We start from the raw sequence: 21,874 nt of genomic DNA on the forward strand, positions 1-21,874 counted from the left end.
TCGCCCTTCACCTACTGGTAATGTAGGCCTTCCTTTAGGGGAAAGGCTATATTGATAGTATTTGAGTGGTGGTATGGGTAGAATATAACATTCATATTTTATGTTTCTATAGCCCAGGTAATCCATGCTCTGACCATGATTCCAAATATAGTGACTTGACTGTTATATTGCCCAGTATAATTTCTCCCTCTGTGTTGCAGTGCTGGGGATGGTTGCAGTACAGGTGGAGAGGGATTCAAAGACAGGGGTCACCAAGATCAGGTCTGTGGTGCCCGTGTCTGGAGCACCCAGGGCCTTGGGGGAGACGGTGTTCAATGACAGCAGGAAGAGCGTCCACCACGTCGGCGGGGCAGAGGGGCAGCCTTCTGCTGAGGAGCTGGGACAGCTCCTTAGTGTCCTCAACGATGTCGGGATGCAAGTGCTGCTGGATGAGATCCCAGTTGTACCACAACAGAAGGCAGAGGAGAAGATAGAGGTTGGTGGTGGGATGGAGGAGGAGGTGGACAATGTGGAGGACCCTGCCACACCTACATCCCTGGGCTACACTGAGGAAGAGGTTGAGGTTGTGGAGCATGAGGATGATGAGATGGACGAGGAGGTAGAAATAGGAGTGGTGGAAATTGTGGAGGGCCCTACCCGACTGACCGACCTGGGCTACGCTGAGGAAAAGGTTGAGGATCTGGGCTGTGAGGATGATGAGATGGACAAGGAGACAGGAGTAGGTCAGGTAGACCTTGTGGAGGGCACTGTCACACTGACCTTCCTGGGCTACACTGAGGTAAAGTCAGAGAGGGAGGGTCTGGGCCATGAGGATGATAGAGAGTTGGTGGAGGTGGAGCGGGTGATCATTTCTGACGCGGGTGAGGAGGAGATTGTTCTCCAGTCTCCTGTTCTTGGATCTGAGACTGAACCTTTTCTGGGCTACACTGAGCAAAAGGTTGAGGCTGTGGGGCATGAGGATGATGAGGAGGACGTGAGTGGATTGGTTGTCTTTGTGGAGGGCCCTGTCCCACCTGTCATCCTGGGCTACACTCAGGAAGAGGTTGAGGATCTGGGACATGAGAATGATCCCCCCAGACCAACCCCACGCTACAGAGCCGAGGAAACAGGAAAGAGGGCATCCAAACACAATACCAAGTGCTGCTCTATCATGTGATTCTGCTCATGATAGAGCAGCACCCCATTTCTCTTAGCTATGCCACTCATGATGAATGGGCTGTATGCTTGGCCTAAATCTACAACATTGTCTAAATTGCACAGGATGTGCTCCAGCGTGCCTTTGCTCCTCATATAAAATGTCACTGGTATCCTCTGAGACTACAGTCCCACATGGCTTGTGTCAAGGAGTGTTTACTGTTATCCTCCTCTCTTCAAACAGCTCTGTGAACAGACTCCAGTGTGACTGTTACAAAGCCCTTCTGCCTCCTGCTGGACACAGTTCAATAATGCAACTAGGTTTTACTGCCAGAATCCCAGCAGCACTCATCTCACACTCCTCTGGATTGGTTGTATCAGCCAAAAAAAAGTACTCAGCACTATGTCCTCTAGGAATGAAGACTATGAAGAATACAACAACCACTGATCTGTTTCTTTTTGGAAATAGATTTTTAAATATTAATCTTAGAAATGCTTGATGTGCCTTTTTCAATGGCAACTCTTTTGTTCAAATCAAATCAAATGTATTTATATAGCCCTTCGTACATCAGCTGATATCTCAAAGTGCTGTACAGAAACCCAGCCTAAAACCCCAAACAGCAAGCAATGCAGGTGTAGAAGCACTTTTAGAGTGTCCTCATCAGTAATACAAATGTTATGGTTATGAATAGGATACTGTATTCCGTCAGTGACCAAAACAGTCTGTTAAAGAAGGGTTGGTTGCCATTACATCGATTCAGTGCGATTTGTACGTGTAAGTGTGTTTGATAGTTGAATTTTGATTTAGCCTGTTAATGAAGGTGGATAAAAAACTGGAATGTGTGTGTGATTATCAAAACAAAATATATTTCATATTCTTAAGATTTTTGTTTGTCTCGGTCTTTCCTTTTGATCAGCAGTAGCAACGTTCCTGTCAGGACGTTCATGTATAGGACTCTTTATTGCAAATGAGCTGTGACATACCATTAACGACACGCTACGGAACTTTGGCGACTACAAAGTTTTTTTTTTTTCCCTCTCGCTTTGGGCTGGATGCGTCAATGTGTAGTTCATACATACTTAATATATGAGCAGAATTACCACAATTAGCCATGAAATCCCTAGTTTAAAAGAGATACTATTTTTCTGGAAGATGTGCTATGCCATTTTCCCTAAGATTTTCCCCACGTGGGCCAGCCCTGTAGCAATTCGATGTGTAGTCAATGAGCTTCAGTCCCTTTGCCGTTTGAGTGACAGGCAGTCTCACCTCTCACGGGTCTCAGCAGCAGCCTAGCAGCATCATTCAGACAGAAGCCTGGACACAGCCACGACACTACAAACAGGTGGGTCTCTTTCTTATTATTCATTTTACAGTACCTTGCCGTATTCTGATATTATACTGTTAGTTACCAACGTTTTGTCATTAGTAGCACTCACAGATGCATATGATTAATTTACATTTAATTTCCATAACCCATTTAGTTTTCATAAACAAATAATAATGGTTTTGAACAGTATGGCTGTTATTATTGATCACAAAGTAACAACTCTTGAAACAAACGTCTAGCTTTACTTTAATATAGATATATACAGCCTACAGTTTATTGCCACGAAAAGGCTTTAGATGTTTGATATTTCAGGATATTTGATATGTCATGAGGTAATATGTATAATTCATTGTGGTTTTCAAGGAAGAGCTTGTATTTGTATCACTGAGAAATGTTTGGTTGACTTCCCCTTCATGGAGGAGATAAGCTCATTAAATATCATTCAAATGTATTGTGATGCAATCACTTCATACATAGTGTGGCTGGCTTTTTGCTAATCCAGGGCAGGAGTATGGCTATAAGCCTGAGGGTAAATATAGACATATAAATCTCACCTGCACCTGAGGTGACTACAGGTGTAGGAATTTCATTTCATCACTCTTTTGTTGCTGAGAATTTGTTTTTAGTGTTTTTAAAAGGCTTCTAAAAGTTTGTAATTTCCACTTTGAAATTTCAGACTTGATTTGCCCTAACAAAAATGTATCAACCCCTATAAAAATGGCCATTAATTATAATCCAGACAATAATTCCCATTTTCTGTTGCTGCATGATTATTGTCCTGCTGTCTTAAAATGAAGATCATGCATACAGTAAACAGTAAACATTCATTTTCATAATGTGGTTTACTGGTTCTCACAGATACAGATCTCTAAATTGGCTGGAATTTAAATTAGTATGTTGTCATGAAGTCAATGTTTTGAGCTTAAGGCTGAAAGTGATATGGCTCTGGAGTAGAAGGCTGTGAAGGAGGCTCCTGTAGCAGATGCATAGTGGATGTGCCAGACAGTGAAAAGCTGATTACTCTTCCCCCTAGTAAGCAGAAACCTGCTCAGGTCAACTGCATCACCATTGTAGTGTCAGCTAGTAAATATGTCAGGTGAGAGAGAACAGAATGCACTACAACTTTAAGATCATTTCTTTCATTTTAAAGCTTAAAAGGTGAAGTTGCAATTTTTTTGTACATATTTTTTTAATCCAAGTTCCATGTTTTAGTGACATGACATGTTTTAGTGACATCACATTATGCCAGGCCAAAGCTGGCATAATGACCGTCATCCTTTCTTTCAACTTTCAGCATTCCTCAAAAGAAACTTGGACAACACCAGATTTACAAACATGTACTTTATTGTCCTATTTCTGCTGCTATTACCTGACATCTATGACATTGTTATAAAAATGGCCATTTTTAGTACACACTTTAAAGACATTTCATAATTATTTGGTTTACTGAATGGTAGACCACCTAAGCCTAGTGGTGCATGTTTTTGAAGGGGCTCAAATAACATGCCTCTAATCGCAAAGTCATTAACATTATTTTTCAGATTGTGAGACTGAAACCAAAGGCAGTGAAAGGAGAACAAATAAAATATTTAAAGGTGTGAAGTTCAAATTACGGAATTATACCCCATCACTATGGAAACAGAGCCCATGGTCAGCCCCCAATCTCCTAAGGGTCCAGTCTCCCAGGAGGATTGTGGTCTCTGGATGGAGGTTGGCTGTAAACCGGCAGAGGACACAGAAATGGCCAAAGACAACTCCTCCCTGACTTCTGGGGAAAAGCCCTGTGAGGCCTGGCAGGCTGTCATACCACCTCCCCCTTTGGTCAGTGCAAGCCACCCCGATAGGATGGAGGAGGATGACGACGTCTTCATCCTTTCCCCACCATGCAAAGACCCCTCTTGTCCAGAAGAGGGCAGCACTACGGAGCCCAATGTAAAAGTCTCAGTTGGGGCCATAAGCGTCACAGAGGCTAAAGAAAATCCCAGGAGCTTAGATGGAGTTCAATCTGAGCAGCCTAGCAGCACTCCAGTCATGGACAAGGCTACAGTAACAGTGGAAGAGGAGCAGCAGACTGAACTGAAGAAGGGAGGATCTGAGGATATCACAGTGCTGACTGAAAGACCTGGCTCTGTTACGCCACCACCAACAGACGGATATAAAGCAGTGGGTGCCAGTAGCCCTGAGCAGACACATCCGAACATGGAAACCAGCATTCTGAAAGAGACAGATCCTGTCCCATCATCACAGACAAGGGAGTCTGAGCCAGAGCACTGCCTTGACAACAATAGTCATCCAACCCATGAAGGGACCACCATAGAGCCAGAACATACAGACGAGAGTAACAATGATGTTGAGGACATGGTCGATGGTAGATCATTAGACTACAACATGACCAAAGACGAGTGGGTCAGGAGAGACAGTGCTAGCAGTGACGTCCAGTGCCTCCAGCCTCACCTATCTATTTCAAGAGGCTTATCCAGAGAACAAGTATTAGTGCCCTCGCCTCAGTCACCTGCCTCTGAGCAGCAGGAGCAGCAGGAGGTTAGCAGCCTGACAGTAGCTGAAGACATCCAGCAGGGGGAGCAGCTGCTGCATCGCCTGCATCTGGTGCAACAGAGACAGGACGGACAACAGGTGCCACAGGAGCCTCCGCCCGCACACCAGGTAGCCATGAAGACAACCAATCAGGATACAGGCTACCAGGAGGTAGAGCGAATCGAGTGTAGGAAGGAAGAGGAAGAAGAAGAGGAAGGAGGGAGTGAGGGAAGCGGTGAAGAGCGAGAGCAGGGAGAGAGAGTACAGACTGTCGAGGTGGAAGAGAGGGAGCAGGGAGAGAGAGTACAGACTGTCCAGGTGGAAGAGAGAGAGCAGGGAGAGAGAGTACAGACTGTCGAGGTGGAAGAGAGAGAGCAGGGAGAGAGAGTACAGACTGTCGAGGTGGAAGAGAGAGAGCAGGGAGAGAGAGTACAGACTATCGAGGTGGAAGAGAGAGAGCAGGGAGAGAGAGTACAGACTGTCGAGGTGGAAGAGAGGGCAGCGGTAAGTGAGGAAGACACAGAGATTCCAGAGAAAGAACATATTGAAACAGTGGCAGGAGAGAAAGCGGAGGAGGTCCAGTCTCGTCCTTCTGCCCAGCTCAGTGTCCAACCTATGGTCAGGATTGAGATGGAATGCAGTGACGATGACCAGAGTGACAGCGGGGTGTCCACTGACTTCTCCCCTGTCAGCACACACGAGATCCACACGACCACAGCCCCCATCATGGACAACAAGGCTCCCCCACCCCAGAAGGAGACTCCCATCGAGAGGGAGATCCGGCGATCTGCTGAAAGGGAGCAGAGCCTACGACGGTCCAGGTGCATGTCAAACACCCAGGAAGGTCAGGAGGTGGTAGACATCCCCCTGATGAAGACTCCCCTACTGGCTAAGACACTGCCCTCTAAGGCAGGGCCGGGGCAGGGCGCTGACTGGCAGTTCTCAGAGAAGAAGATGCAGAAGGAGATCAGCCAGGAGATCCATAGGGAGCTTGTCCTGGTGAACATGGGGAAGATCCCTGGAGTCTACAGCAAGGGAACAGTACGCCAGATGAGGGAGAGGAAGCTGCTGTTTGAAGCCTTCCAACAAGGCAATGCAGAAGGACCCACCAGGCACAGGAGACCCCACACCACAGCAGGCCTGGGGATGAGAGGTCATGTCTACCCCTCTGTGCTGGAGAGGACGCGTAGCATGGAGCTTGTCTCTTTCAAAGGTTGCCCTCTCTCAAGAGCCCACTCCCACCAGCTGTTTGACTTAAAGGCCCAAAAGGAGGCTAGCTCAGGCCAAAACCCAAATGCAGAGAACCAACCCGCCGCTAAAGGAGCAGCGAGGAAGGTGGTTATTCTGGAAAGTGACGACACAATCATAGCCCACTATCCGAACCGAGACAGAGGAGCTCAGCGCCTCTACAGAAGCCTAGACTGCCTAAGTATAGGGGGCACTGTCTCTACAGAGGAGGAGGCTACGGATGAGGTGAGGGTAGAACAGCCAGGGGATGAGGACGACATCCTCAGGGAGAACCCCTTCTTTAAGCTGCGTCCCTCACTGGCCATGAAGCCGGAGGTGGAGAGGGACATCCGGGAAGCCAGGGAAAGGGAGGAGGAGCTGCGCAGGCAGAGGTGTAGTCTGTACGGAGAGGCAGGAGTCGGTGGGGGCAGGCCAGACGGCACAGAGGACCCCAGCCCAGACTCACCTACCACACGCATTCCCTCATCCACCTCCTCTTTCACAGCATCAGGTCAGTGGACATGTCCTGTATTACATGTACAATTCCTTTGTGTTTGAATTTGGGCAAAGTGAGGGGGAGCATAGTAGAATTTTTGCAAAAAGTATTTGTTTGTGCCATCATGAAATAGTGTTGCGTCAACGTATGATAAACACACCTAGCTGAGGGAAAGTGGATAAGCCAGTTATAGCCTCATTCATTCCACAGCACACATTCATCTCAGCCCAAGCACTTTAATGTCTGCCTATTTGCATTAGCATCAGATAATGTTATTACGGGCACAGTATTGTCGTCAACTTAGTGTCATCCCTGTCACCAGGGGTTAGGGCAAGATCCCTCTGGCTGAACACTTATCTGAATCAGCAGCACATGCCACAGGGGGACTTTGTAGGATGTAACCAAAGTTACCACGGCAGTACAATGGCCAGAAAGATCAGATCAAGGGTGTTCTGGGCATCTGCATGTTTGAGATGACAGATATGTCTTGGGGGGCAGCAAGGGGTTCTGTGAGCACAGTGCACTCACAGCTTATTCCTGTCATGTAATGTAGAATCATATGAGTGTGTATATTCTAGATTGATAAACTTGTGGGCATGGGGATATATATATATATATATATGGCTGTGACCTGTGACCATTGATATTAGAGGTCTGTGGGGACAGACGGAAGAAGATAATTTCCTTGACTTCTAGCATGATTCAAATAAAATGAACTAGTTCCAAAAATAGCCATCGGAGGAATTACAATATGAATTATTGTAACTGCAATGGATACATTTTCAAATGGTACAGAGTCTAGAAGGAGTTTGTATTTTTACTTAGCAGTGTTTTGGAGCCTGCTAGATCAGTCTGTAAATCCTTTCCTTATCCCATTTCATTATTCCTTATCCTGCCTCTCTGCAGTTGATGGCCGACAATCCAAGGGGAAGTTGGATCGGACCTGGCCCCCTCCAAATCCTAAGAGTGCTAGGGTGAACCCTGGACAAACACAGGTACAGCTCTGCTTTCCTAAAAGTTTCCTCCCTGTGACAGGAACACAACACAACATCACTCACAAGCTTTGATTGCAATTATACTGTATGTCTGTCTCTGCTAGCAATTTAACAGTAGGGGTTCTGTTTAGAATCGGTGTATTTTGCAAAGCTGACCTCAACATTTATTTTCAGAAATAACTGCGCTATAATATTTGACATCTGACAAGGGATGTGGTTATATTCAAGTTCTGTGTGTGGCTAAATGGAGATTGACTGAAATGTAAGAAAACCTAAACTGCTAATCAGACTAGCTAAATCCATTTCCTGTGTCCTGCATTATCTCTCCAGGAGCCCAGGGTTTACAAGGCAGGCGGCCAGAAAACTCCTCTGTGGCAGCGTTGGGAAGCAGGTATGGTGAACAGGCCACTGCCACGGGAACAGGACTGATACTGGAGGTCACCAATACCAGGACTTCTATAAGATTAGCGTTTCAAATGTATAACTAAGGAACTGGGATGGTAGAACTGCATAATTCACTACGATGGCAGAAACCTGAATTAGTATTAGCTTGAACATTCCATGCTTTGTAAGACTAAAATCTGTTTTGTATATAACATTACAATTTCATTACAAATATTCACAATGTACAAAAGATGTCCTCTCTCATTTAACTGCTCTGCTTGTAAAGGTTTAACTGCTGTTCAGTGTTCGATCAAAATGACAAATGTCACACACAATTCAAAGAAATGTCATTATCAAGGACTGCATAAATGTGAAGGTAATCAAAACTACTCTAAATGTTTCAATAAACGTACAAATGCCGTAATCATATCTCAGTCCGTACATATCTCAGTTTTGTCCCATCAGGCTTATCAGTGTTGTACAGTTTGTTAATACAATCCAGTGAGGAGAAATGAAGTCCATACATTAAATATCCTTTTCAAATCAACTCTGTGTAATTTATCTTGCTACAGGAAAGTTCCTGTCCTTCATGTTATAGTCACGTGTGACAGTGAACAAACAAGGACCTACAGTAATTGGCATTTACATTTTCTTTGTTATATGCTTGGACCCAGATTCCTTTTTGAAAGCCAGATGACTATTATCCTGGGTGCAACCATGTTTGACTCAGCAAGCATAGTTAGCTGACCATAACCCACCCAGTGTACATGAGCTCGGGCCTCTGTGGCTAAAGCTAAGGTTTCACTGGGGGTCTCTCTATCTGCCATAAGTCACAAGTTAGAGGTGAGCCAATCAATGATTGGCTGGGATCAGCCCTTCCCATCTCAGATACTGTACCACTGACAGTTAATTATGAACATTATTGTCCTTAATGGCATGGAATAACCAAAGTTCAGTCCATCCACAAATAAAAACACTGTCATGATGTGACTCAGATGAATAGTAGAAACAGGGTTCTGTTTTAACACCAGAAATGTTTGAGTCGAGGGTTCACTACTTTCCTGTTGGCAGTTAATATAGAATGACAAAACAGAACAGTCTATATTGTTCAATACTATGAGTCTTATCATCAGCAGATTCATTTAGGCCAAAGTCTAGAACTACAATAACTTTCACATTTATATTATTTTTCAGTTATATCTTAAAAAATGTAGAAGAAAGAGCCCAGGAGGCTACCTGCTATGTCTGAGTTTCAATTTAGAAAGCAGTAGCAATGTTTGAAGGATCAAAGGCTAGCAGCACCCTCTTATGCCATTGGAAGGCCTGGGTGTAAGTCCATAAACACTGTAAAATGCCACTGTAATCTAGTGATGTGCAGTATCTTTATTAGACCGACACATTTGATACATACTGTAGCTCGGTCGTGTGTTTACCAAACATATATCAGTCTCAAAAAGCTGATCATTAAAACAGGACTTTCTCCTACTAGGACCTTTTCCTACTAGGACTTTCTCCTACTAGGACTTTCTCCTACTAGGACTTTCTCCGGTCTGTGATCAGACTCAGTGGAGAGTGTCTCATCTGTGAGGTCACAGACATGACCACTGAGTTTAGCCTTGCTTAGCATCATCTGTCAGTCCTACTGCCAGGGCGGAAGGACTCCAGTCACAGTGTTAATTGTCTGACTGTTATCACCATTCAAAGTAGGCCAAAGCCTGGGCATAGCCTACAGTAGATGGGACAACGGTTAAGAATGACTCTCTAAAGATCCCAGATATAGATGTGTGAGCTTGATTTGTTTGAGAAAGATTTCTGTACTCTAATGCCAAAGTTGATAGACTCTGTAAAAGAAAAATGATACCCCTACACACACACAAACAGCACACCTACAGTATGTCACTCCTCACTCCTCACTTTATTTGCAGGACACTATGATCCTCCCACAAAGCCTAAAGCTGAGTGGCTGCTGCATCTCTACAGTATGTGAGAGTGCTGCTGTTGATGGTGCTGGTGGCGATGGAGCCTGTGGAGGTGGGGTTGGCGAGTCTCAGGCTGCTCTGCCTTTCTGCCAACAAACCAGGCCAGGTAGAGGAGCAGGAAGGTGACCGCCCCTCTCAGGCTCAGCAGCGACAGCTGCAGCAGGAGGAAGGCCCTGAACATTTCCCACCCAGTATAGCTCAGGAAGAGAAGCCTGAACTCCAGAGAGGACCACAGCAGGAGGGAGTTGAGCAGGACAGCCAGGGCCTCAAAGCCACAGAAGACCCGCTGCCACAAAACGTTACCCCCGGGGGATGTTCTGGGGAAGGGGCGGCGTGCACCTGAACACAGGTGCCACAAGTCCATGCAGGATTTAGCTATGATGGTCAACAGGCACCAGAGGGCACACTGGGGGTAGATGCCTGAGAAGAACATGACGTGGCAGTAGGAGATGAGGAGCTCCAGGTAGCTCCAGGTCTGGGTGTCACACGGTGGTCTGTTGCTCTGCTCTATGATCTGTCTAAGGACGGGAGACTGACGTTCCTGGTGGGCGCGGCCAAGGGGCGTCCTCATCCTCCTCAGGTGGGGAAATAGTGTGGCGGACAGTAGCTTGATGCCCAGTTGGGTGGCCAGCTGCACAGACAGGTGGAAGCGCACCATGGCGAGGTCCTTCAAGATCAGAGCCCTGTAGAAGTGGACGGAAAAGTGGTTGAAGAGGCAGGAGAGGATAACCTCAGGGAGCAGGGGCTGTTGCCTTGGTGACTGTTGCCCTGGCTGCTCGGGATCAGGGCTGAGGCCTTGGGACAGTTGGAATGCAACACAGTCCATCCCTGCCATGGCAACCGTGAGGGCGATTTTGGGGAGGTAGACAAGGATGTTGTGAAAGAGGAAACTAAGCTCTTCTCTCAGGAGGAAGTCCCCCACTAGTCCATCTAGGTGTAAATATATCAGGATCAGAATGGAGGAGAGGCAGAGGGTGCAGGTAAGGAAGGCAACGGAGTGTTGCAGTCTCCTCAAGCTCATCTTTCCAAAAGGGTGGGCATCGATATGGGGCTGTGGTGGTGCTGTGCCCTGTGCCACCCTGGGCACCGCTGCTGCTATTGATGAGTGACTGTGTGACAGATGAGTGACCACAGTCCCCCAGTCCCTCTGCAGGGCTTTGCTATTCTCCCCCCAGCCCTGCAGGAACAGCTCTGACCACACCACACTAGAGAGGGTGAAAAAGACCAGGTTGTTCCCCAGCCTGAGGGGGTAGAAGGAGAGAAACATGGACAAGGTGGATTTCAGGAGGAGAGCACTGATGAGCGAACCCTCAAACCCAAAGTAGAGGGCCACCACCTCCCCAAAATAAGCCCTGATATCTTCCAGCAGCTGCCAATGCTCTCTCTGGCTGAAGGGTTTGAGGCCACACCAGCCAGCCCACCACCTCCCCTGGAGGCTCTGAAGCAGTGGCGCTTCATGTAGGGGGTAGATGCTAGTTAGGACTCTTAAGCGGGACAGACTGGCCATCACTGGTTCTCCTGGAAGGAGGGGAATCCGCTGGAGAACCTGAATGTCCTCCCCCTCCCCCACTCTCAGCCTGTCTAGGATCCTCTGCACCAGGGTCACACACTCAGCCGATGACAGCATCCCATACACCCCCTCCGTGGGGCGCATCCCCCCCAGGTCCCCCACCTCCCGTTCCTGACTTCCTATAGGGCAGCAGGGCTTGTGTCTGAACAGAAGGTCCTCGTCAGCCTCCAGGAGCAGCCGCTCTGGCGTGGCCCCCACCACCATGATGGCACCCCCGGCCCTGGTCCGGCTGATCACTCTGGCCAAAAGGTCTAGTCCCCCCAGGGGCTCGGGTGTAAGGATCTTCCCCAGGAGCCAGTCCACAGTGTCAGTCTCCACCTCAGGGTGGAACTCCAGCAGAATCAGAGGGGTGATCTCATTAAGGTGCTGCACGGGGAGCATGAAGGCTGCCATGGTGATGTTGGTGAGTTCTTTCCTCTGTGTGTTCCCTCCTCCTAAAAACATGCTGTCCCGGAGGGCGGTCATGGTTCCTTCTTCCTGGTGTTGACAGGGGGTTCTGCGTAGTGTTCGCCAGCCCCCTGCTTCCTCTCTTCTCTTCACAGGGTACAGAGACAGGGCTTTGATGGACAAGATTGTCTCAGCACACAGTGCCACAGGGATGTATGATGAGACTAGCTGTAGCTGTGAGAATGTCTGAAAGTGGGGCAGCACAGTGCGGTTGCATTGTGACATCAGCATAATGTCATAGAAGAATGGTTGTCACTAGTTAGCACAGCCACAAAGTAAAAATGAGCTTTTTGGTCTTAATTAGGTTAGGCATAAGGTTAGCAATGTGGTTAGGGATAAGGTTAGGTTAAAAAAAATGATTTTAAGATGATAAATTATTGAAATAGGTGGGGTTTAGCCATAATTTGGACTTTGTAGCTGTGGTAACTAGTGACAGTTATATATATATATAACACTAATATACCTTGATTAGATAAGTATTCAACCCTCTGATTCAATACATGTTAGAAACACCTTTGGCAGTGATTACAGATGTAAGTATTCTTGGATAAGACTCATAAAAACTTTGCACACCTGTATTGTGCAATATTGGCCCATTATTCTTTAAAAAATTCTTCAAGCTCTGTCAAGGTTTAGGGAATCAAGTCTTAGATTTTCAAGCAGTCACGACTTCCGCCGAAGTCGGCTCCTCTCCTTGTTCGGGCGGTGTTCGGCGGTCGGTGTCACTGGTCTTCTAGCCATCGCCACTCCACTGTTCGTTGTTCCATTTGTTTTGTCTTGTTTCCCCGCACACCTGGTTTACATTCCCTAATCACACTACATACAGTATGTATTCCCTCTTATTTACAATGACAGCCTAAAGGGGAACAGGGGTTAACTGCTTTGTTCAGGGGCAACAGATGTTTACCTTGTCAGCTCAGGGATTCAGTCCAGCAACCTTTCAGTTACTGGCCCAACACTAGGCTACCCACTAGGCTACCCTCATACCATGATGCAGCCACCACCATGCTTGAAAATAAGAAGGCAGCTATTCAGTGATGTGTTGTGTTGGATTTGCCCTAAACACAAGGCTTTGCATTTAGGCCAAAAAGAGTATTCCTTTGCCATGTTTTTTTATTTTCAGTGTTACTTTACTGCCTTGTTGCACACACATGCATGTTAAAAACAAAAACATATTTATATTTGTATTCTTATCACTCTGTGATGTAAGTCATTATTGTGGAGTCACTACTATGTTGCTGATCCATCCTCAGTTTTCCCGCGTCACAGCCATTGAACTGTGTTGCCCAATGGCATCATGGTGACATCCCTAAGCAGTTTCCTTCCTTTCCTGCAGCTCAGTTTAGAAGGACGACTGCATCTTTGATGTGTCTGGATGGTTTAATGCTTCATCCACAGTATCATTATTAACTTGACCACGCTTAAAGATATTATGGTGGAAAATTGCAAGACTACGTTATAATAATATATAATTCAAATGGTTGTTTAAATGCAACAGAATAGAGTATTCTTAACTATTGTGTGTGTGTTCTTCTGAGGATGGACCTCTGAGAGATAACACTGACAGGAGATTTACAATGTCTTTTGGGTGATGAAACCTAAAGAGCATTCCAGAGCATGAGTTAATGTTTCTGCTCTATACCGTACCAGGGAGAGATGGTTCCAGTTTGGAGTCGGAGGGCCAGACACTGGTCTCTATACAATGAAAACGGTTGACACAGCAGATACTGTCTGCTACGTATTATAGGTATCTTTCATACAGATCTGAACCTTGTGACCCATTGTTGTTCGTCATGTAGGTTGAACGGGGTGTATCTTGGCTATAAAAACCTTTGTACTTTTGTCTCGGGGCTCTCAACGAATCATCTGAGCGTGAATTGTCGACCAACCATGACCAGCCATCATTATCGTAGAGCACTCAATCGATTCACTTTGTATGTGTGCGTTGTCCATATAACTTACTGTGTGATTTGTTAAGGCACTGTGGTTTTCATACTCTTATAATCAAAACATACAATATCATTCATTTACTAACCTGAAAATGAGTGGTCAATTCCTCTTCAAAAAGTAAAAAATAGTTGATCCAATTAACCATAATAAGTAGGCCTAATGAATTAGCACAGCAAGGAGGCTCTGTGGGTGGATTCAGACATGTGATACCATCTTTTACCAGAAGATGGTGATATCACCCTTACAAATCAGAGAAAGCATTTCCTATACAGTACAGTAGTTCCACAAAGTCACTACAAGGGTAATATGAATAGGGTGTTGCTGACGACTGAAAATAACTTATGTGACTCATCCAGCTATGAGTCACTAATATCCTACTTAGTGATAGAACATTGCTACCTGTGATGTGCACTAGTTAACGCCAAGAAAAAAGACCAGCTCAACAAACCTGCTAACTGATTTGTTTATCTATTTCTGAAATAGCATTGAAATATGAGTCCCTCTCTGACTCATAGGCTTGTATACAAAGCCTGCAGTGTAGTGTTTATTATGCAATTGATACAGTTGAGTCTAACAAAAGCCATTGGAGCGATGCCAAGCCTGACACAGTGTTCCAGCATTTCTTGGAAAGCCATTGGCTGACTTTTGTCATTTCTTACAGGAAAATGAATATGCATGCCTCCAGCCAGAAAACAGCTGATAAAACAGGGAGTGGGTAAGGAAGAGGGTGAAAGAGAGGAGGGTAAGATGCAGGAGTGAAAGAGAGAGACAGTACGGTCCATTCATTCCAGTTTCAATCTCCCAGTGTTCGTCAATATGAGGAGCAGTCTGTGTGGGCTCAGGCAGAGTGTAGCTGTGACAGCTCTGACATCACCACTCCTTCAAATACCCTGAGATGAGATGGGGCCCAACAAATTGCCAGCAGAGACAAGCCTATAGGATGACTCACTCACCTCACCCCATCATACAGAGGCCACCAGGAAGCTCACAGGTAGCTCTGCCTGTCTGCCAGATAGATGTGTACAAGTTTTCTTCCACGGAACAGATACGCACCGATGAATACTTCATGACCACTAAAAGCCTGTTTTCTTCTTTCAATATAATGTAACTGACATCTACGAGGTCCTTTGAGGTGGATGAAAAGAAGAATGGTTGTTGAGGGAATAAATCACTTTTTTGCGTAGGTTATGAATGAGTCCATGGTTTATGTTTAGGAAACAGTTTTCGTGCATTTGCATCTCAAAGAAGAAAATATTCTGTAAAACTTGAAATGTAAATTCATGGAAGCACAAATATTTGACGTTACTTCCAGGAGGGCAGACCGTTTTGGTTCTACACACCACTATAAGATATATATAACATCTGTTTACAGGAGATTCTGACTTGCCTGTTCTGCCATCTGAATAAATTAATTGAAATGAATAAACCAACATTGGAAGAGGGTCCATGGTGTAATAACAACCAACAGTCCTCAAATGGCCCAACTATGGTACATTACAAGGGTCAACAACAAAGACAAGGTTGTCACAATTGGATGATGAATAGTTGGACTCTAGCCTGATCCCACAGGCTTGCATGAGGGTCGTTCCTACAGACCCCCCCACATCCTACGGACCCCCCACATCCCAAGCCAACAATTAATACAAATATTTACTTCTAAGATTCTATTTCTATTTATTTCTAAGATTTTACTGAGTTAAAGTTAACCTGAGTTAAAAGTAGGGGCATGGATCAGAAAACCAGTCAGTATCTGGTGTGCCCACCATTTACCTCACACAGGCCGACATATCTCCTTCTCATAGAGTTGATCAGGTTGTTGATTGTGGCCTGTGGAATGTTGTCCCACTCCTCTTCAATGGTTGTGCGAAGTTGCTGGATATTGGCGGGAACTGGAACAAGCTGTCGTATTCGTCAATCGTGAGCATTCCAAACATGCTCAATTGGTGACATGTCTGGTAAGTATGCAGGCCATGGAAGACATAAGGTGATGGCGGGGATGAATGGCACGACAATGGGCCCCTCTGTTCACAATGTTGACATCAGCAAACCGCTCACCCACACAACACCATACAGGTGGTCTGCTGTTTTGAGGCCGGTTGAATGTACTGCCAAATACTCTAAAACGAAATTGGAAGCCGGCTTATGGTAGAGATATGAACATTAAAATATCTAGCAACAGCTCTGGTGGGCAATCCTGCAATCAGCATCCCAATTGCACACTCCCTCAAAACTTGAGACATCTGTGGCAATGTGTTGTGAGACAAAACTGCACATTTTAGAGTGGCCTTTTATTGTCCCCAGCACAAGGTGCACCTGTGTAATGATCGTGCTGTTTAATCAGCTTCTTGATATGCCACACCTGTCAGGTGGATGGATTATCTTGTCAAAGGAGAAATGCTCACTAACAGGGCTGTAACCAAATTTGTGCGCAATATATGAGAGAAATAAGCTTTTTGTGCGTATGGACATTTCTGGGATCTTTTATTACAGCTCATGAAACCAACACTGTAGATGTTGCGTTTATATTTTTGTTCAGTGTAGTCTGTTCAGAGAAATTTGTCTTTGAAGTTGTTGGGTTTATGCCCCATCCAATATCCTGATATTACCTGGTTCTAACCACTAGATGGTGGGGAAAACAGGGGGACACACCAAATTTACCTAGAGTACATTACAAAGGATGAAGAAACAAAACTCTGAGCCACAGCTCCATACTACTTGTCAACCATAGAGAACTGACACTATCTACTCGTCAAAAAAGTTTGGTCCAAATTGGCTGTTAGGTACTATAATAATTGATTATATGAATCCTATATATTAAAATTGCCAATTTGGGTGCAATCAATCAGCTTAATTCCTCAGAGATCAAATAATATTTTATCAAAATAATGCTTACAGAATGCTTATCTTATCTGCTTCTTACTATAGAAATTATTTCAGAACAATCTGAGATGGTGGTTGTCATGGCTTGCTGAAATGACATGACTGGTTCGCTACAGTGGTAAATCAGTCTGGTATATACCAGGCTAGTTAGACTCCACCAGCTGGGGAATCTTTTCTCTGTGGTTATTCAACACCAGTATGCATTATTGTACACTTCCACAATAAATCCTTTATCAATTGTCAAAGTAGTGAGGCCCAGCTCAACCTATTGTCCCCATGTCACAATAACATAGCCTATATCTGAAGACAGTAGATGACAGTTCCCATCACTGACCAATCAGAATGTGTTATTAGCCTTGGCGGCTGGCTCTGGCATGGGGTTTGTTCAGAGGATCAGGGGCTGAAGTAACTTTGGGTTAAGCTCTTACAGCCAACTGTTCAAAGCCTTTTTTCACTGTTCTTCCTCTGTACTGCCATTACTCTATTTATGGAGTTAGTGGAAAGACTGTACTTGCAGTACCTTTACTTGAGAAAGGCTTTGAATCTTTTTCTGGAACACCAACAGACATGACATAAACCTCAACATCACATCATGGGCAAAACATTAGTCCAACAAGGAGTTTCCATCACTGAAGCTGTGAAAACCCAGTTTAGTTTTCAGGGGGAAAGATATGTTAGACATGCAGATACTTGTATTGGCTGCAGTGGACACAGCTGACATACTGTAGTTTCAGCGTGAAAGTCACTGTTTTCCGTTACAGCTGGGTTTATCTACACCATGGATGTGAACTGAAGTCAATGCTGGTACACATGGATGAATCTCGAAAGGGTTTGTCTGAAAACGTAGGCTAAAGTGAAGCCATATAAATAAAAATGAAGAAGCAAAGTTTCAGATGAGTTTCCTTGTCTCTGTTTTTAATTTACATTTTTGTCATTAATAATTGCGATGTATTTTCACTCTACCTCATCTAAATGCATATTACATGCTTTTATATCTCTCTCTTTTCTTCATTACATTATCTTGTTAATCTGCCCAGCAACAGAGTAAGGAACAGGAAACTACGTACAGTCTATTGAATAGGCTGTAACAAAGTGCTTCTCTACATACCTCTATTAGTGCTCTCTGGGATTTGTACATTCCTTCTAATTTTAACCCCCCTCCTCCTAAATATGTCCTAAAAGCTACTTGTGCTCGGAGGTTCTGCAAATGGGGGACATGTGCTGTTTAGGACATGACAAACTGAGGAGAATAGGACCATGTGAGTCTAATGGGTTCACTCCCAGTAATGCAACTAACCAATAATCACAAATCAGTCAATTCTGCTAACTAACTCTGAAAATGAATTGGTGTAATTACAGTGATAGAAAGACTCCTCTCTATCTGAGAGAGGGAGGCTGCTAGATTCAAACATGTTACATCGGAGGGTGTTACGAAGTGTACTTAGTTGTCTCTGGCAATGGAATAAGTGAGTATGATGGAGGAAGTCCTCTCTGATAACAACCGTAACCTAGCTCCTTTATTTGAGTGGATTCACTCTGACACTACAGCACTAATGTGGATAGTACAACATGTTTCAACTTCAAATTAATGAGAGGGAAGCTGCTATCTGAGGATGATGCAATAACTATTTCAAATGTAGACAAACTGATATTGATTAACAGGTCATTTAACGGTTTCGCAGTACACAGAGTTACGCTGAGCCAGGCTGTGCTGATATGGTCCTGTTAGCAGTGGGAAAAAGGAGAGTTTTGTTTTAGCTTTGGTAGTGTGGTGGAATCAGTATTGGAACTGGTCAGTAGCTCAGCAATGTTGGTGGAAGAGCAGAGGTGACACTAGTAGAGGAACATTCCAAAATGTCTTGAGCATGGCATACTGGAAGAGTCTGGAGCTGTGAAAGTATACATAGTAATGACAGGGTGGCTCTTGCATGCACACTTGGAAAATAATCTGTTTGCCATGGCTCAGGGCCTTGCGGTGTGTTAGGCCTACATGTGTCATGTCTAAGTGATGTCAACTACAGGAGGGATTAACAAACCAAAAAAGGATGTCTATCAGCCTCACACCAAAACATCTGTGACCATATTTGTCTCAACATGTATACTGCAAATGCATTTTCTGTCTTCTTTAGACACATATCACTGTATCTGACATAAAAAAATGTGTAAAACTATACATATGCTGAACAATCCCAAGCCTTTCCCCTCTGCAGCCAGCAGTGAAATTAGTGTTCAGGACACTGTGCCACTGGTATGCTGGCAGGCACAAGGTGGAAACTAGGCCATCTATATCTGTCCTTGAGGCTGATTCTGAATGTATTATGTAAGGGCACAGCATGGGTTACATAACCCTAGTCATGCACTCACTCTCTACCCGCACCCCTCTGTGCTATAGATTGTTCAACAACACCAACCCACCAGTAAGAATAATACAACTAAGACCCCCTCCCACACACAACTCCCTCCGTCACAAGCTCTGAGGATTTATATCTATCTTATATTTCATGACAACTTAACAATGCGTTTGACTTCATGACAGATGTCATAGCAGAGTAGTTGCACAACAAATATAAATACATTCAGTTCCTTGTCAATTTGTATTTCAATAGAGTGGAAGAAGGCAATAACATATTGTATTGCCTAATAAGCTATATTCCATATGCTTTTATGCTCTTTGAAACCAATACAAGTGTTTATCAGAGTCTATGTTCAAAGAAAAAAGGACGACTTTCAATGAGCACTGCCTCTTACAATTGCACACTAGACAGCTGTCACCTCCGCTCTGCAGCTAGCCAGGATTGTATGTCAAAGTGTGCCCATTGAACAACACATGGATTGGTGACACATTGAGTCACATAATGGCATTAGGTGACAAGGTCATTACCTCCCAGTTACAGGAAATAATGCAGATTGCGCTCCTTCCTGGAGCCGACCTGGCACTGAGCTAGAGAACTGCTTACGGAGCTCAACCTAAAATAAGAACGGCCAGACATGGCTTTCATACTCTGTCTGCATCTGCATCATTAACATTTGTGCTTTTCAACATATTGTGAAGAAAATAACTTTAGGCTGAAAGTAATTTTCTGCTTTATTGATCTGATCTGGATGTGAAAACTTGATTTTCCATTTGTTACCCGCCCATTTTATGATTATTTCATCACATCCCCTCGTCTCTGCAACCAGCAGTGGTTGCTGTGGCAACTGTGTGACGTATTTTAGAATCCAGGAATAGAAGCATGTGGAAGGAAGGGTTCTGAGGTCTTGTGTTCCTCGTCACAATGCTCTGTTTTTCTCATGTTTTTCTCATGTGTGTGTCAGAGGTTAATACTGAAACGCATACGGTTTTGCCTCAAAGCAAAATGTTAACACAGAGTAAGTTCTATGTGTTCATTGAGTGTTCATTGTGAGTTAGTGCATGTGCTTTGGATTTAGTAGACAGAGAGTGATAGACATACAGTATAGAGTTAAAAGGGCAATCTGCAGTTCAAACTATAACAACACTGCTGCTGTTCTGGTAAACAGCTGAGGGATGGGGTTGGGGAAATTTAACTCACTCTCAAATTCATAGACAAAGCTATGGATGCAAGGACTGACCATCCATGATATCACAATGATAGTTTTAACCATGTTTTGAGGCTATACAGTGTTAGTTTACAATTACGTTGTTTACAAACAATGGAGTAAAATAAGCATGTAATTTGGGTTCTAATGAGGTATTGCAGATAAAATATGCTCATAAGGCATTTATAAGAATCAACAGGTTTATATAATTAATTTGTTAAAAAATGTATGTAGCTATTGCATATTGCCCCTTTAAGGGAGGGGGGGGGCTTAGTCCCCCTGTTATGAAACAGACCCCCAAGTTACACAAAATGAGTCGTGTTCTATTTTTAGGAGCCGCAATACATCTCATATGCTTATGATTATGAAGCAGTGGATGTGGCTGTGTGTAGATGATTCGATAAGAGTTTAATGTGTTTCTGTGTGGAACTCTCAGAGGAGCACTTTAAAAAATTTTACCAGGTAGGCCAGTTGAGAACAAGTTCTCATTTACAACTGCGACCTGGCCAAGTGTTACGGATACAAGTAAAAAAAAAAAAAAAAGTATGTTTCTTTTCTCTCCTTCTCCCCTCACAGGTGAACATCATCACTCCCCAATCAGTCAACAATCAATCATCAATCAGAAGACACACCTCCTCCTGTTTCCTACCCTATCACAGTTCCTTTCCCTTGGTTTAAAAACCCCATCAGTTGTTTGCTCTAGAGCTCAATCTCTCTGTAAATGCCATGTATGTAGATCTCTGTGTTTCACTCTCTCTTTGTGTCTTAACCTCTCTTTTGTTTGAGCACCTCCAAATCACTTTGTCATCTCCTGTGAGTATTGTTTTTGGTTATGGTGTTTGTTTGATTGCTGGTGGGAAAAGGGGAAACCAAGACAAGTCGCCCATGGGCATACACTACCCGTAGGTAGACTTTGTTAAAAACACTAGTTAGAACTGGGCGGACCACCCACTGTATTTTTGGTTAGTTAGCTGTTGTTAAAATAGGCTAGTCTAGCTTAGGGGTGTTTTGGATGCTTATTGTTTCTTTCCTTGGGTCCAGCTCAGCCCCTTTTCCTGCTCCCCCCATTACCGTGTGTTTTACAATAAACCCGGAGTTTGACGGTATAATTTCAGTTATCGTGGTTATTTCGTTCACACTTTTACTTTGTCACAATTATAATTTGCATGAGTTATGTTACGGGTCTCATTACCATCCCCCCTAGACTGTCGGGCCAAAAGGGATTCGTAACACCAAGATAAAGTAAAGCAGTGCGACACAAACACAGAGTTACACATGGAATAAACAAACGTACAGTCAATAACACGATAGAAAAAGTCTATATATAGTGTGTGCAAATGGAGGTAAGGCAATAAATAGTCCATAGTAGCGACGTAATTACAATTTAGCAA

The 21,874-nt window shown here is 44.4% G+C and overlaps 3 protein-coding genes across 3 annotated transcripts in view; 2 read left to right on the forward strand and 1 right to left on the reverse strand.

The window, feature by feature from the left end:
- The window catches only part of LOC112214435 (paralemmin-1), a 35,280-nt gene extending 33,264 nt beyond the window's left edge, over window positions 1-2,016 (forward strand). Inside the window, exon 8 of the mRNA XM_024373162.2 lies at window positions 201-2,016. Within this exon, the coding sequence (XP_024228930.1) occupies window positions 201-1,156 (956 nt within the window). The 3' untranslated portion in view covers window positions 1,157-2,016. The remainder of the gene's footprint in view (window positions 1-200) is intronic.
- A 3,338-nt stretch (window positions 2,017-5,354) lies between these two features.
- Window positions 5,355-8,646, forward strand: LOC112214434. Its single transcript, XM_024373161.2, has 3 exons — window positions 5,355-6,735; window positions 7,627-7,715; window positions 8,046-8,646. Exons 1-3 carry the CDS (start codon window positions 5,613-5,615, stop codon window positions 8,142-8,144), a joined length of 1,311 nt encoding a protein of 436 aa, XP_024228929.2. The 5' UTR covers window positions 5,355-5,612; the 3' UTR covers window positions 8,145-8,646.
- A 1,427-nt stretch (window positions 8,647-10,073) lies between these two features.
- On the reverse strand, window positions 10,074-12,326 carry LOC112215058 (anoctamin-10-like). The gene has a single exon (XM_024374068.1). It carries the CDS (start codon window positions 12,324-12,326, stop codon window positions 10,074-10,076), a length of 2,253 nt encoding a protein of 750 aa, XP_024229836.1.
- Window positions 12,327-21,874: the final 9,548 nt, after the last annotated feature.

This window comes from Oncorhynchus tshawytscha, linkage group LG09 (assembly GCF_018296145.1).
Source record: "Oncorhynchus tshawytscha isolate Ot180627B linkage group LG09, Otsh_v2.0, whole genome shotgun sequence".
In the NCBI taxonomy this organism is placed as follows: domain Eukaryota; kingdom Metazoa; phylum Chordata; class Actinopteri; order Salmoniformes; family Salmonidae; genus Oncorhynchus; species Oncorhynchus tshawytscha.

Excerpts from the sequence above, each read along its gene's own strand:
- LOC112214434 (XM_024373161.2), top strand. The coding sequence starts at position 5,613 with ATGGTCAGGATTGAGATGGAATGCAGTGACGATGACCAGAGTGACAGC. Across the intron at positions 6,736-7,626 it reads CTCCTCTTTCACAGCATCAG|TTGATGGCCGACAATCCAAG; the intron begins GTCAGTGGACAT and ends GCCTCTCTGCAG. Across the intron at positions 7,716-8,045 it reads TGAACCCTGGACAAACACAG|GAGCCCAGGGTTTACAAGGC; the intron begins GTACAGCTCTGC and ends TTATCTCTCCAG.
- LOC112215058 (XM_024374068.1), bottom strand. The coding sequence starts at position 12,326 with ATGCTGATGTCACAATGCAACCGCACTGTGCTGCCCCACTTTCAGACA.